The 16,131-nt window shown below is 43.6% G+C and overlaps 2 protein-coding genes across 12 annotated transcripts in view; both read right to left on the bottom strand.

The window, feature by feature from the left end:
- Positions 1–5,332, bottom strand: part of Cd46 (CD46 molecule, complement regulatory protein) — a 31,739-nt gene extending 26,407 nt beyond the window's left edge. For 10 of the 11 annotated variants that reach the window (XR_259539.1, XR_001230795.1, XM_005375434.1 and 7 more), the window contains exon 1: positions 5,074–5,214. Coding sequence is in view for 8 of the 11 variants with exons in the window: in XM_005375434.1 (XP_005375491.1) it covers positions 5,074–5,197 (124 nt within the window). In the remaining 3 variants the exon portion in view is untranslated. The other variant, XM_005375439.2, reaches the window with a different exon arrangement.
- Positions 5,333–10,952: 5,620 nt separating this feature from the next.
- The window catches only part of LOC102009144 (complement receptor type 1), a gene marked incomplete in the record, with an annotated part of 69,440 nt that continues 64,261 nt past the window's right edge, over positions 10,953–16,131 (bottom strand). The window contains 3 exon segments of the mRNA XM_013503302.1: positions 10,953–11,239; positions 14,690–14,785; positions 15,810–15,914. Of these exon segments, the coding sequence (XP_013358756.1) occupies positions 11,119–11,239; positions 14,690–14,785; positions 15,810–15,914 (322 nt within the window).

Genomic DNA, 16,131 nt, shown 5'->3' with positions numbered 1-16,131 from the left:
GTGGAGAGAGGTCATTTAAACATAAAAGTTTGCTACGTTAGATATTCTTACATGAACTTTCAATTTTATTTGTGTGTATGTGGATTTTTTATTTATTTATTTTTTGCTTTCTGAACATAAAGCACAACTGCATCTTACTCTTGATCCTTCCACCGTGCATTTTCTTAGAAAGTGCCCTGCGGCGGCTGTGGGCCTGTTTCTTCCACATATCCCCACAGTAAAGACGATGTTGCTCTGCTTTAGATTTTATTTCTGTTTTTTGTGGGGGCTTTTTCTTTTTGTCCATACAATGGGGTCATTTTCACTTTAGCAATTCACCATCCTTTCAACTATCTGTGCACTCGTAAACCTAACAAGTCCATTAGGGCAATTATATAAAATAAGATGACATTAAGCAAAGCCCTAAGTTGCTGAAAGACTCCTAATGCCTCTCCTGAGGTAAGGATCTGAGGACAAAGTCTATTTCCCTAAACATGAGAAATATTCCTTTCACCACATGTCATGTTCTGCATTCTGAAAGTATCTCCATGTCCCATCCAGTATTTTATCTATATTCTGTTCTGCAATCCACCTACTGACAATGTTTTCACTTCAACTATGCTGACCTTGAGCTCTGAACATTCCTCGGTCAGTGGCCTAAAATAACAATAAAAAGCTACAGTAATTTAAATCATTGTTTTAAAAAGAGTTAATATAGAGTTGTGTTTCTTCTTGAGCCAGGGTCTCACTATGTAGCCCAGGCCAGCCTTGAACTTGTCATGTAGCTCAGGCTGACCTCCAGCTTTACATTCTCCTGCCTCTGCCTTCACACTACTAGGATTGCTACATTTTCATTTTATAATAAGAAAAAGGAGGGACTAGAAACATCCTATAATTCTGTTCTGGATGTAGAACATCACTGTAGGATTTCCTTGGACCACCAAAACAGAAGCCAGTGCCTGGAACACTGAATTTCCTTCCTGTTCAGATGTTCACATCACACACCCTGGCTTCAGTGTCTTAACTTCTAGATATGTTACAAGATGATTAATTTTAATCTGCGACACCATCCTGTAACAATGGATGCCACTGTTACAGTATGATCGGCTGTCCCCAGTTGAGTTTAGTAAAGTGAAGCAGCTCTGTACACTGGATCCCCAAACTGTGCACCTTAGAATCTGCTCACAGAAGTCGCTGCTCTGACAGGTGCACACAAAACACTCAGATACCAGAAACCCCTGCTAGTTGACTAAAACTGGAACTGCAATGAAACCTGACCATCTTATCTCGTTCTGTCTCCTATCCTCACAGCTGGTTTGTTTTTATTGGTGTCAGCTTGTGTTACAGAATAATTACCTTTATTTTGGGGAATTGGTCCATGTATAGACCATATCTTGATCATTTTCCATTCCCTTTCTCCCCTGCCCTCATCCTCATGTGCTGTGTAACTTTTTGTGTCTCAACCTGTTTCTAAACCTTTGCTTCCTCAAAATGCAGACTCTGACATCTATACCTGGTGACACGCGTATTCCTTATTTCCCTCATTTCTAGGGCCATAAATTGATCACTTTCACAATCATCAAATGGTTCCTCCTTGTTAAACTCACACTAACAGTCTCTTCCTGGGGAGTTCATCAGATTCCTGATGGCATCTGGAACTACCCAGTTCATCCTTCTTGCCTTCACTCTGCCCTTGGCTTCCCAGAAAATATGGGCCTTGGTTTTCAGCTTGTCCTCAGGCCCCAGGTGGGTCTGTGGCTTCTGTTTGAGGACCTGGTGTTCTTCACTGTGCAAGTCCCCCTCCCATATCTTCACTGCCACGGACGCCAGCTGCCTTCGAAACCCCTCTCCCCGGTGCAGGTGCCAGGTCACATGTTCAGTTGCCTCACCTGCTGCACAGCTCATCTGGGGACCTGTCCCCTGTCCCAAGTGACACAGCGAAGCCGCACTTCTGCACGAGCGCAAGCATCAAGCTCTGTCTCCCCAGCTGCCACGCCTACTCAGCCTCTCGGCACTCTCCTGTCCGGAGCCCCTCTCACTCCTCATCCGTGCTGCTCTGAGTGTTTCTGAGGAGGTCTCCTCAGGTGTCTTTTCTCCTTTTCTGGCTTCTCTGAATCACTGAATTCATCGACTACACTCTGACCAGAGTATTCGATATACTGCAGTCATCAAGAAGACCCTGATAAGACAACCTTCAGTAGTTCCGCAGCACTTCAGGGTCATGTTAGAGGCTCCTTAGTATGACCCACAGACCTTTAAAGTCCCTGCTGCCAGACTCTGCTCACACAGTGCCTGTCTTGGCTGTGGTGTTCAGCCCTACAGGCCTGTGGGCATCACTGTATTTCAGAGACCCTTCCTCCCACCCGCCCCCTCCCAGCTTCCTCTTCATAGCACTTCTTCCTGGAAGCTGCTTGCCATTGCTGTCTTAAAAAACTTGGGTTCTGTGTCCCTATGGGGCTCCAGTGGGTCCTTTTGTAGCTCATTTTCTGTTGTACTTTGTTGTTTAGACCCATATGGGACTGTGTCTTCCTGAGGACCAAATCTCCTGCATTTTGTCTCCCTAGACTTAATCTACCCATCATCCCGCCTAGGAAACATGCTCTGCCTTCTCCTGGCAGGACTGACCAGTTGCCCTCCTGTGGGCTCTCCCAGCCTGCGTTTCTCAGGAGACCACCACAGATGTTTGAGTCTCACAGCTGACACAGCTGACCCCATGCACAATGTGACCACACTCCTACTACAATGTGCCCCTTATAGTAGCTGTTCCCACTACCATCAGGCACACAGCAATGATAGAGATTATGTTGTCATGAGTTTTGTACTGCAGATCATTTCTTAAAGCTTTTAAGCACTGGTGAAGGGTGAGTTGGCCACTTCTTTAGTTTCTTGCCTGCCAATATTCTGGTTATTTTTTCTTTTTTTTGTACTGAGAATTGAACTCAGGACCTTGCACTTGCCAGGCAGGTGCTTGTGCCGATGAGCCATGTCCCCAGCCCTACTCCCAGTATTCTAGAAACCTAGCAATCAACCACATAACTCTGCACCCTTCGCATGTGGAGTAAGGAGGCTGAGACCCCACATAAGCATTTGTGATCTTGGTTTCTTTAACTGGACAAAAGAAAAAACCCTAAAATCAGCAGATGAGACCTTTCATAATAAGAGCCTGTGGACTTCATCTCAAAAAACAGCCCCCCTCTGGAGGGAGGAGACTGGTCTCACCATTTGAGTAATGCCCCTCTGTGACCTCAAATTTTCATGAGAGTAAGCTGCTTCAAAAGTGAGCCACTTACTTTATCCCTATTCTCCCTGCCTCGCCTAGTGCGTTCTCAGCTTTACTGTTGCTAGTTTTCACATCTCTCTTGACTTTACCTTTTACCCTGCTCCCCATTCCTAGTCCTCTTTTGTGTGTTTTGTTTTTGTTTTTGAGACAGGGTCTCCCTATGTACCCCAGGCTGGCCCAGAACTCAAGGCCATCCTCTTGCCTCAGCCTCCCCAGTGCTGGGATTATTTGGCATGTGACACCACCCTGGACCCCTATTAGCCCCTTTAGAGGTGAACTGTTTTGTAAGCACTAAGAAGCAAGACTGGGTGCCCGGAGACCTGGAGAGCCTCCTGATGTCACCTGACCCTACCTTAGCACCATGGAAAGACAGTCCTAGCATGACTCTCTAAAGGACTTTCCTCCTGGAAGTGGGAGGAATTGTTTTCTGTGCTCCAAGCTGCTGGCAAATATGATACTTCTCTGGTACTTAACAAAGGTGTTGATACTGAGGCTAAAAATCTGCCACTGGGAACCACAAGTGTGACAAAATAGGTAAGATCTCTGCCTCGAAAAGGAGAGAGGTAAAGAACAGAAAAGCTAGTTTACGGGGGCCATGACAAACCGAGGGGTGTGTGAGCTGATGTGTGTGTCAGAGAAGGTCTCCTTAAGCAGGTGACACCCCAGATGCCTCCCTGGGATCAAACAGCCTGGTGTAGCGGGAGGGAAAGGAAATGTTCCAAGGAAGGCCTAGGGGACAGCAGATGTGGGCCGCTGGGCCTGTCTGATGAGCAGGAGCATGGGCCTTGCCTCTGACAGTTGTCAAGGGCACTCAGATCGTGCCCCTCTCCTCTTCACTCCTCTTGGTTTGCAATAAATTCGTTAATCACATTTAGTTAATATCTGTTGATAAATCTCAGCAAATATTTAGATTGCCTACTATGTGTCAGGCACTGGGGTTATCCATGATGGAAATAAAGTCCTTGCCTAGTATATGTATGCATGTATGTGCATGTAAACAGAGAGATAAAGATCGTGGAAGTGGGGACTGTCACTTACTGCCTAGCACTCCTTCCCCAGGAGCAGCCCAGGGCCTGGGACAGTAGATGTTGCTGAGGAAAAAAATTCAGCATTAAGGGACCCGACTCATCACCTGGCCTAGAAACACCACCAATACAGGACGTTCGGAAGGGACAGCCTTTGTATAAGTTTTATCCGAGGAGGATGTATTCTACAGCATTTTAAAAGTATCCCATTCAATGAAACCTAAAACAAGCCAGCTTAATATTATATACCAATTCTTTTTTTTTTTTTTTTAATCTTTTTGAGACAGGGCCTCACTATGCAGTTCAGGTTGGCCTCGAACTCACAACGCTCGTCCTGCCTCAGCCTCCCGAGTGCTGGGATTACAGGTGTGAGCCACCACGCCCAGTGACCAATCCTTTTTTAGGGTTCAGTTTCGCAGTAGGCTTGCTTAACAATGAATTTTAGGTTGCTTCTTCCAACTGTGACTTAATGAAAAGGGGTAAATGTCAAAAGCCTTTAGGTAATGGACAGGCAGAAAAGAAAAAACAAGATCACCTGTGAACCAGGCTCAATTCTGTCTGGGGTACCAAGGAGACTTCACGAAGACACAAACCCACACGTCTAAGCCTGGCACTGACATTGCCTCCCGGATCCCTGCCTGGGACACTGCGCCCTTGCCGCCGAAGCCGAGCAGGCCCCGGGCCTGGCTCCGTGGGCGAGCTCGCAGCGAGCTTGGCTGTGGGCCGGGCCAGTTTCGAGCGCCCAGCCGTCAGCCGCCTGCACCGGCCCCGCCCCGCTCCAGGTCCTACCAGAGGAGGCAGCCAGCAGGGATCCCACCGCCAGCAGCCAGGCGCCCAGGAGGCGCCACCGGCCGGCAGCGCGACTCCTGCCGTAGCGAGGAGGCGCCATGCACGGCTCGGAAGACGCCGTCATCTTCCCAGAGATGAGCAGGAAACTGACCTGGCAGCACAAAGTTGTCCCCTTTGAGCCCACTCGTCCAGACGCAACAATCTCAAACTCATACAGGGTACAGGGCCACAGGCCGGGTGGGCGTGGCCACAGCCTGTAAGGGTCCTGAGGCGGAGCTGGATGGACCAATCGGCAGGCGGCAGGGCGGGGCCCAGACCGGGTGGGACCAATCCTAGGAGCATAGGGCGGGGCCTTGACGCGGTGGGCAGGGCCTCGGCGTGGCTGTCCAGGACCTGCAGGGGACAGAGATTGCGGACTGCTCCGGCCCTGGGCTCGTGCCCTCCGGCTATGCCCCGCGCAGGCCACCCTGATGGCCCCGGCGCGTGCCGGAAAGCCTCGGTGGGTACAAGCTGGGTTGCCACCCTACCCAGGAGGGATTCCCAAGCAACGCTGGCCTTGTCATCATTTCCGGAGCTCCGGTTAAAGCAGCCCAGCCACCTAAAAGGAGAGACTCCAGGCTGCAGCAGCGAGCTCTGCTTAGCCTAGGCTGCCGCACGACCAGGCCCTTACTCTGGGTCTGGCTTCGGGCAGGCGTTATTTGGGACAATAGCTTGAGTTTTTCTTGCTTGAATGCTGCTGACTTTTCTCATGGCCTTCTGTGGCAGTATGCAAAATCTGCAGAGCTTGGCCACCATTCCCCAGGTAACCTGTGCTTTCTCTTCCTCCCTTGAGAGGCGCAGGGGAAGGTAAATTATTAAGCACTGCCAGGCCATTAGCACCCTCTTGCCCTTGAGCAATTAAATGCTGGCCTGTTGGCGACGAAGTATAGTGTACCTGCATGAAAAATATAAAGACAAGGGTGGGCCAAGAGAGCTAAGCGCGGCAAGAACCGTGCGGGTAGGAATCCCGTGAAATGGATGGGGGGAATATTTTCTGCTGAAATTTTCTCAAACAATGCTGGAAAATTAAGATTGAGGAAAACTGATTTGCAGAGTTGTGAGTAAGCCCATATTGCTGGTTAAAAATAAAAAAGGCAGCAGAACTGGCATTGCTAACAAAAGACAAAGTTGACATTTGCTTTCTCTCAGATTGGCAAAGAATAAAAACATCAACCAGTGAATGAACACATCGGGAAGTTCAGCAGTGCTTTAATTTTTAGCATAACTTTTCAGTGTGCACGAAAAGCCTTCAAGTGAATGTGACTTCTGGGCTCCAGTGCCACTCAGCATTTATCCCAAAGAAATCAGAGCTGTGAACCAAAATTTAGTTTTGTAAAAAATTAAACTCTTAAGTGTCCAGCAGAATTATTAAGGAATTAATGGTAGGTAACTTTATGTGATGGCATTCTATGCAGCCAGCATTATAAAAGAATACTAGTTGGAGAACTTGATATATTTGTAAATGCAAAGGCAGAGTCTAAATCACAACGTACCTTTTATTAAAACAAAAGTATTATATTGATACACATAAAAGAGAGTAATTTGAAATTCATTTTCTATGTGCTTTTCACATTTGGAATCAGATAAGGATTTTCAATTTATAATATATTTATTTGTAATTTAATTAATAGTTATGAATTATATCCTTTATTATATATGCATATGGTTTTGTGCATAGGATGATGGGGTAGAAGCTGTATTGCACAGGGTTAGTGTATGAGAGACAGTGGTGGGGATTTTGAGGCTCATGACATCAACCTCAAACACATCCTCTGAAATTATAAGAGTTTACTTGTACATATCTGTATTTGAGATGTCTTGAAGATTTCCTGGGTTCACCAAACCATGGAATTCCCTCTTATTATCAGAAAGCAGCTTTTAAAATCCTTGGCAGGGCAGACAGACATTAAATGTGGAGATGGTGTACAGAATAGACACCTGAGAATAATACAAAAGCCAGCTATTCCACAGCGACAATCAGAGAAGGTGTACGAAAGGAGACAGGGAACAGGAAACTCGAGGGAGGGATGAGTGTTTGTGTTAATGCCGACAGCTGTGAACGAGGGCTATGACAAAGGTTATGTGGCTCAGTATCAGCACATATTTGTGAAAACAGAATCTCTTACTGTTCTCTGCAACAATAAATATTACATTCCCCTTTATTTCCAGACTTGGAAGTAAGATTTCTTTTTTTTTGGTAAGCACATTAGAAAGTTAGGAGAAATATTTTGGCTACTGTTTCTTTCCCTACTTTCAAGGATTACTATTTTATTGAAACTTTGTTCCAGCTAGTAAAATTTCTATCCTTCAGGTTCATCAGACCACTCTTAATATAAAGAATTTCATAATGGTTTTCTAAAATTTTGATTTGACCCAACTAAGGCTCTGTTTGCAAGGCTCTGGGCCTTGTTCCTTACTTTTCTGAGCAAGTTCCATGTGTCAGGGGTGGAGTTTTCATGCAGTATTTCAATGCCAAGATCTACAGTAAGTGCCCAATGAACACATGATAAACACTATGGGATAAATGAGTCCTGCTCCCCGTTTCAAGTGCATTAACACATCTGCCAGTTCTCTCTGCCCGTTCTCCCCTGCAGGAACTGACCACATGCTGTGAAAGTTCTGAGATTTTAAGAGTCCCACAGAAAAACTTGTAAGGCATTACAAACTTATTTGTGAAATGGAGCTACTGTGTGTGGCTCGGCTTTGTCTTGGGATTTTCTTGACTAATTCAGAGGCAGAGTGTGGATAATGAGCTTCTGAGGTAGTGGTAGAAGTCAGGAGTCAGAGCTTGGAATGAACTCAGTGATTAAAAGTAGGGGTTCCTTCAACTCCTGCTAAGGATTTTGTTAAACTATTAAAAAGAGCAGAAGATGTATGTGTATGTTTGTGGGCCAGGTTTACACTGACATACAGACTTCCTTTAGGACTTTACAAGAGGCAGCCACAGGGGTGCGTGGGGATGTCATTAGCCAGCTTCTTTGACATGGGATGTTAGGTGAGTCTTTGCATATTTACACTGTGATCTGCAGAAGTTGGGAGGGCAGGGCTGGGGATTTAGCTCGGCGGCACAGTGCCTTCCTGGCAAGCGCGAGGTTGTGAGTTCAATTCCCGGTACCGGAGAAAAACAAACAAACAAAATGAAAAAAAGAAAAAGAAGTTGGGAGGGCAGCACCACGGGCCTCTAATTTGTACTTCCTAAGCACCTGCCATCTGCTTGACCCTCAGTTAATCATATCTGATTTCCTTTTCACTTCCCAGCGGGAACATGAGTGTGGTGTGCCACACCTACACAGGGATTTGGAAAACAAGGGCATTTCTCAGAAGGAACACCTATTCATTTGTTCTACCTTGCCTTTTGAAGGCTTAAAAATGTAAACATATAACAAATTATATTTAATAAATAGGTTTGGAAAGATGAATCTTTTTTCTCTCTGGACAGAGTGAACAAATTTTATTTAAAGATCATAAATGTATCTTTTTAGTGGTACTGGGGATTTTACCCAGTGCCTTTGCTCTGAACTACATCCCCAGCCCCTCTTTATGTTTTATGTTGGAGCAGTATCTCTCAGTAAGTTGCTAAATTGCCCAGGCTGGACTTGAACTTGCACCATACCTGCCTCAACCTCCCAGAGTGCTAGGATTACAGGCACGTGCCACCACCCGCACTTGAAAGTCACAGACTTCAACTAGCACCTCACATCTATTATACAAAAATCAAACAAAAATCGAAGTTCATATTTTAGCACTAGAAATAGCTTTGTCAAACAACTGGTCCAGCCCCTGCTTTTCCGATGAAAACTTTAAGGTCAGAGGTTAAGAGAATTACTTACTAATACAAGTTGGATGATGTAGCATTTTATTCTTGCAGTATATATGATATTTCCCATGATAACTAATGTAATAGAAAAATAACCTCAAGGTTTTCTTGTAGTTAAAATCACAGGCATTAGATGTTTGTTATTCAGCTTGCTCAATGATCCACTCCACTATATGGAAAAATAATACAGAATTCTTTCTTGTGGCAAGAACTTTTAATTCAAAGAAAGGCTAATTCTCAAGCATTTAATTTCTAGTCCTTCCCCCTCCTCTGTCCTCTCTGTCCCGCCTCCCAGGATTGAACCCAGGGCCCCACACTATACCCTCAGCCCTGCTTTTATTTTTTATTTTGAGACAGGGTCTTGCTTAACTACCTATTCTGGCCTTCAGTTTGCAATCCTCCTGCCTCAGCCTCTAAGTAGCTGGGTTTAGAGACACATACCAACACACCTGGCCTCTTGTCCTCCTTTAAATATTATTTTTTCAATCTCCCAAGAAATAATAGAGATTTGCTAAAGATCTGGATGAGGGAAAGCCCCATCTGTGAGTACGTTTTTATCTATTCACAGGCTAGTTACCCTTCTTCTCGGCTCTGTGTGCCTGTCCGTGGGAGGCAGGGTCCACCAAAGGCCTGGTCTTTGAACTGTTGAGAACTCTCTAAAGAGGGCAGTTCTTTTTTGTGATACTAGTTGCGTTGCTTTTCTTTTGTCAGTGAACTTTCCTTACACTGTTTTTCCATCTTCCACAGTTTTAAGCTGAAATTCAAGTTGGTGTCTAGAGCGTCCCTTATGCTGGTGTCAGGAGAAATGTGAAAGACCACATTAAAGCCGCTGTTAACACACAGACGTGCGCAGCAGTCAGCAGTAATTCTATGGAGCTGTTATGCAGACCTGTTCTGATACTTTCTAGAAATTGTAGCGTGGTCCTTAATATAACAAATTTTTGTGCTATAAAGATGTGGAATGGCTAAAGCATATGGGGCCACTCATTTTTAAAGTGTCAACAATAACATTTAATTTGACAAAATCTTTAAAAAAATTGATGCAGAATTGTACATACTTTGAGGTACTGTATGATGTTTTGTGGGGCTGGGGATTTAGCTCAGCGGCAAAGCGCCTGTCTGGCAAGCGCAAGGTCGTGAGTTCAGTTCCCGGTACCGGAAAAAAACCAAAAAAAAAAAAAAAAATGATGTTTTGTTACATGTATGTGTACAATGTATAATATTCAAGTCAGGCAAACATACCTATCTCCTCAAATGTTCATCTTTTTTTGCAATGTAAAAACATTGCAAATCTTGTCTTCTAGCTTTTTTGGAAATACATAATAGATTATCATTATCTATGGTTTTCCACTGCAGTATGACACCAGAACTTACCCCTCCTAGTATCCACTGGTGGATACATTTGTAAAAGTTGTGCTTTTTAGTTAATCTAATGTATTCTTAATACATACAAAAAACTACTTTTATAATAAGAATTATTCTTTTATTTCAAGTTTTCATTTTTTATACATAACGTATTTTTATACATAACACAAAGTGCTCTAGAAAAAGAAATTAGAAAATACTCAGAGCTTAATTTTTTGGATGCTTTACCTCAGTAGCCTTGGCTACTCTTTCTATAACTATTTAACACCTTTTCAGTAAACAAAATTCACTTTCCTTCCCTAGAAAAAGTAAAACCTGATATATATTTTACTCCAATTCATCTAAAGAAGTGCTGCTCTATAAAACAAAGAGATTATTGAAGAAAGATAAGTGTGCACAGGAACAGATATGTAAAAAAGCTTGACAGAAAGTGAGCTAAAGTGCTAAGAGTGGTTATCACTAAGCAGTATATGTGGCTAATTTATTTTTCCCCTCTTTCTGCATTTTCCAAGTACTACTAGCCCATTTCATGTTATAAACATTTTAAAATAAGAAAGGCAAGTGACAGACTTGTAAAGCAGAACTGCTAGGCAATCATTTCTCCCTGTAAGTAAACAAAGCTTTTCTCTACAAAGTGCAGCCGTTTTTTTGTTTTTGTTTTTTTTTTTTGTTTGTTTGTTTTTTTTTCCCAAAGTGCAGTCTTGTCCCCTGACTAGAGGGCAGGGAGTTTAGGGAGGGTTTGTGACACAGACTGAGCGGGGCAGCTCTGCTGGATACTGGGAAAGCTTTGCATCTTCGGGGGGTGGGCTTTCATCTCTGTGGAGTCACTTCAGAGATACCAGAATCTCACATCTTACTCTGTTGACAGGAGTTGGCGCCTCTCCAAGCAACACGGAACCTGAGGTGTTTTCCAGCAGCTCTCCAGTACTTCGTTGAAGAGGGCCACTGAAATAACAGATGTCTTTATTTAGACTGCAGCATGGTGAACCACCAAGAACACATGTGCTGACCATCACACCGCTGGCATCACATCGAAACTACAGATTCACCGGCTGTGCTCACTGCCCTCTTGTGGCTGCTGTGTAGGGCGCGGGCAGAGTGGGGAAAACTGAGAGTAGATAAGAACCAGATCAATAAGTAACTGGACCCCCATCCTTTCTCTTTTGCAAAAAACTTGCTCTCAGAGTTGAAGAGTGAAATGAAAAGAGCCTCACCGCAGAACACAAACAAGTCGCTTGTAACATATAACGATCCAGTTGTGTCCCTGTGGAAAACTGGTGGTGTGGGGCAGTAAACAGTGGTGGCAGCCTTGGAAGGTGTCAGCTTCACAAAGTATGGCACCCTCCTCTTATTACAGCCAAGCATATCTGAATGCTTCTCTGGTTGTGCAAAGCCTCTCCTCTTCAGCCAGGAATGCTATTTCCCACCCGTGGACAGACCCCTATGAAGTCCAGCTGGGCACCCCCAAACACACAGCTGGGTCTCTGGCACCTGCCTCTTTACCGGGGTTACCCACTCTGCCCCAGGACCTGTACAGGTCTTTAACTGGGTACAGGTCTTTAACTGGGTTCCGATTCCAACTTACTGCTCATCCATTATATGTTGCCACATATAACCTCGCTCCTGCTAATTGGGCACAATTCCAATTGTAAAAGGAAATGTGAGGCAGTTGTTAAGGACCTCTGCCTTTCTACTTAAAGGTGACCAACAGTCAACAGGCTGAGGTGCAGTTTGTTGTGAAGGTGTTTACAAACGTTGAGGAAAAATGAAATTGTGATAAATTTAATGCTCAGGTATTTACAGAATATGTACTTAGTTCACTCTGTACTCAGACGTTCTAGGAAATTGAAAGTAAAAGTCTTTACTCACAAGCAGTTAATAATTTAGTATGGGAAAGAAAAGAAAAAGCACAATATATAGTGCATTATACATGGCCAATGAAGGAAGGATAAATGGACAACTGAATGAATGTAATAGCTGAAAGGGAAAAAAGACACATGAATGTCAAATACTGTGTGATGTATTTATATACAGTTTTAGGGATGAGAGAAGTAATTTCCACTGGTGAAAAGAAGCAGGATTCTTTTGCACAATCAATTTAATCTCAAAGTATAACCTGCAAATGTAAAATAATGGGCAAAGAAGTTTAAAATTATTTACTACTGTTGGGTGGAATCTGTTGCAGCTCATTTACATTTGTATTTTTGCATGTTTCCTGTTTTCAATCATGAGCACCTACTGCTCTGAAAAAAAAAAGTTTATCCTTAAAATGGTCCAGGCAGGAAATGCTGCAGAGAGTTTCACAGAGAGACATCATGCTGGACCGGGGTGACTTAGCAGGACTGGGGAGGGAATCCTGAGCCTGGCTGACGGAAGTTAGACAACAAGAAAGGATACGTGTTCTAGGCAGGTAATGATTCTAAGTAAAGTACATTTTAAGCACTAATGGAATTAAAATAAAACATTTAAAAATGGCAATCTGTTTATAATGTGACGGCACATCTGGCCTGGAATCAATTTTGTACAACTTTTCCATCCTTGCATCTTTGTAGTAAAGGAAAATGTACCTTGCAGGCATACCTGAAAGCATGCACCAAAGCACAATATTCTGTGTCTTTGTCTCAGAGTCTCTGCTCCCTTACATGTGATTTTGTATCCATATAAAAATAGTACCATTTTCCCTTCCAACTATTGGAGTAACACTGGGAAATGTATAGTTCTAGGACAGCATGCTACTTTCACCTCAGGACTTTTATATCCTCTTGGTATACTAACTGTATATCCCCAGGCACATGCAAATACCCATTTATAGTAAGAAAAGTATCATTTAAGCTTCAAAAACTAAAATATCCATTCTGATTTCTTAAAAAAAGCAATGCATGTTTAATTCACTTTCATGAATAGTAAGGAAAAACAGGCTATAAGACAGAAGCAGAGTACCTAGGAAGCCAGATAATAAACAGAGGGCATTGGAAGTACATTTCCAGTACAGTAGAACAGAGGACAAACTTGGTAGATTTTTGCTTAGAAAAATTTGAGCTGTCTCTACTTTTATCTTGGTCAACTAAAAATATGCCTTTTTTGTTCCCTTCTCTTTTGTGGTCCTTTCCACTGTCCTTTGTTGAGTTTAGGGTTTGCGACATTATAGATATAAAGTACCAGGGTTAGGTTAACATGTATCAATGTGAGAAAGAGATGGGACACACTGGAAGTTTATGAATGTGGTGCCTTTGCTTCTGCTTTCTCCGGAAGTAGGCTTACTAAGGGATATGCACTATTACTGCTAAAAATGACCTGAGAACCCATGGGTAGAGTATGTTAGGTTCCTGGGCACAGGAGTAAGCAAGGGGCCAAGTGCTCTGCATGATACAGAAACATGGAGCTTTGAATCTGTGAGAGGCCCAAGAGTTGAAAGAGGTACCCTGAAGTATACAGCAAAGAGATGACCAAACGGCAGGCACGCCTGATGAAAGAGTCTGAGAAGGGGAGGCAAGCTAAAGCAGGAGGCAGGGAGCAGTGAGAAATTCCTTGTGGCCTGACACAGCTCAGGGGCGGCAAACTCTTCCACCAGTGGGCCAGTAAGTAAACACCTGCACTTTGGGAGCCCCGCGGTCTCTGCTCAGCCATGCTGCTGCAGTGGGAAAGTAGCCACGGGTAGCAGGGAAACCAATGGGTGTGGCTGTGCAGTGAGGCTTGAGGAGCAGACCCAGGTGGCCTCCTGCTGGGCCAGCCATAGACAGTAGTCTGCAGGTCCCTGCACAGTTAGTTACTGTCTGCTTCCTGACCTGTGATGTTCAGTATATGTCATGCTGGTCTAAGTTGCGGTCCTATTTTCTTTTGCACCCCATTTATTACACAGTGGCCCATGGTGAGGCTGCGTGTAGGAGGCGAAACGATGGGTTGGGGTGAGGGAAACCACAGTGGAGGAGAGTAAGAAGAGAGAGTCTCAGGAGGCCCCAGGAAGCAGAGGACTCGGTGAAAGTCAGAACTCAGGGAAGAAGCCAGGGGAAACCCCAGGCTTACACATTAATGGAGACCCCGGAGCTTGGAGGCGCACCCAGGCAGCACATGCGGGGGTTGCCAAGGACACAGAAGCGTGTTACAGCTCACAGGTTCATAGCATGCATCACAAAACATAGGATGCTTTCAAAATGCAGTGTCTGGCTGTAGGGCTGCCAGAGCCCTCACGGAGAACTGTTGAGTGGAAATGGAAATGCAAATACTCCAGAAAGAAGTACATACATCAACACACAACTGTACTCCCAGCTCATTAAGTCGTTTCTACCTTCTTTGCCATCAGTGGGCTTTCTAGTGTAATTGCCTATTCCAATTCTGTTTCCATCTTTAATATTTACGCTCTTGCAACATTTTGAGTTCAGTATTATGGACAAGTACCTGCTGTTCTCCTGGCTTGCTAGCTGAGTTGGAGGATGAACATACTCGTTTTCTGGAGGACACAAATGGACGCTGACTTCTTTAGATATTTCATCTCTATTGTTGCCAATTGGCAGAGAAAAAAAAACAGAAAACTATCTTAGTCATATGTTTCAGTTTTAAAGAAATTTATAACTTTCATTGTGAGGTTTTTAAGGTATACTATACTTTGACTCAAGTTTCTCATATCTTTATGTATAAAAAAAATAGCCAACCTCCTCTTTCAATACTAACTGAAAACTTGAACTGGGAGATAATTCTAAAACCATCCTGCATACTGTATCAGAAGACTCTTAAGTTTTTATAAACAGGTATTCATGCATTAAAACCAAATATTTTGCTATTTCTGGAATAATTTGATTAGTAAATGGGGTTTGCCAGGAGATTTTGACAAACTTCACGATGCAAATGGCTTCCGGCACTGCAACTTTACACAGGCTTCCTTTTCCTCCAGTAGAGGAGGTGCATGTCCTTCGCTGTGTTCTAGTGACAGCCACAGTTAGAGACAGCAGGAGCTGTCTGCAGGTGCAGCCACCCCTCCCCTTGGGCTCCACACCCATGCACTCAGCAAACACAGAGCAAAAGTACTGGACAAACATTACAACTGTGCTGGACACGTAGACTTTTTCTTGTCACAAGTACCTAAACAATACAGTATAACAACTATTTACACTGTCTTGTTGGTATTGTGGGTAATCTAGAGATGATCTGTGGTATATAGGAAGTCCTAATAGTATCCACAGCGGTCCCACAACCAACGGATCACCTTTAGATGCTAGGATTGACTGTCTATAAGAACTGGGAATAAAAGGAAATATTTAATCACTTTTTAATGTCAGTAATAACAAAAATGTATACAAAATTCACAATATATACCTTGAAATATACACCTTTGTTTGTTCCTTGAAACAGGAACGAACAAATTAAATGAACAAGTAACTAAACGCATTTCCACTCATAGAGAAGTTTCTAACTTTTTTGGCATCAATGGCCTTGCTAGTGCAATGTGCTATTCAGACTGTTTCCATTTTCAGTATTTGAGGCTATTGTCAACATTTGAATTCAGAATGTATACAGGTACCTGCTGTCTTCCTGGCTTGTTAGCTGAGCTTGTGGACGAACACAGTCACCTTCTTGGGGACATAAGTGGACATTCACTTCTTTAGATTTTTCATCTTTATTGTTGCTAGATGGCAGAGAAGGACACAATAGGGAAACATCTTAGTCATGTAAGTTTTAGCTCTGAAACAACCTCATTTTGAGATTCAAGTTACAATTTGACTCATATTCCTGATAGCTTTAAAAGATATTGAAAAGAAAAACAATACCCAAGCCTCCTCTTTCAGTACTAACAGACAACTTGGATTGGGAAGTAATTCCAAAGCCATCCTGTACATTGTGTC

Source organism: Chinchilla lanigera, unplaced genomic scaffold (genome assembly GCF_000276665.1).
Source record: "Chinchilla lanigera isolate Chin_1 unplaced genomic scaffold, ChiLan1.0 scaffold00005, whole genome shotgun sequence".
Classification (NCBI taxonomy): Eukaryota; Metazoa; Chordata; class Mammalia; order Rodentia; family Chinchillidae; genus Chinchilla; species Chinchilla lanigera.
The sequence above is the reverse complement of the archived record's forward strand: the minus strand, read 5'-3'. Positions and strand labels throughout refer to the sequence as shown.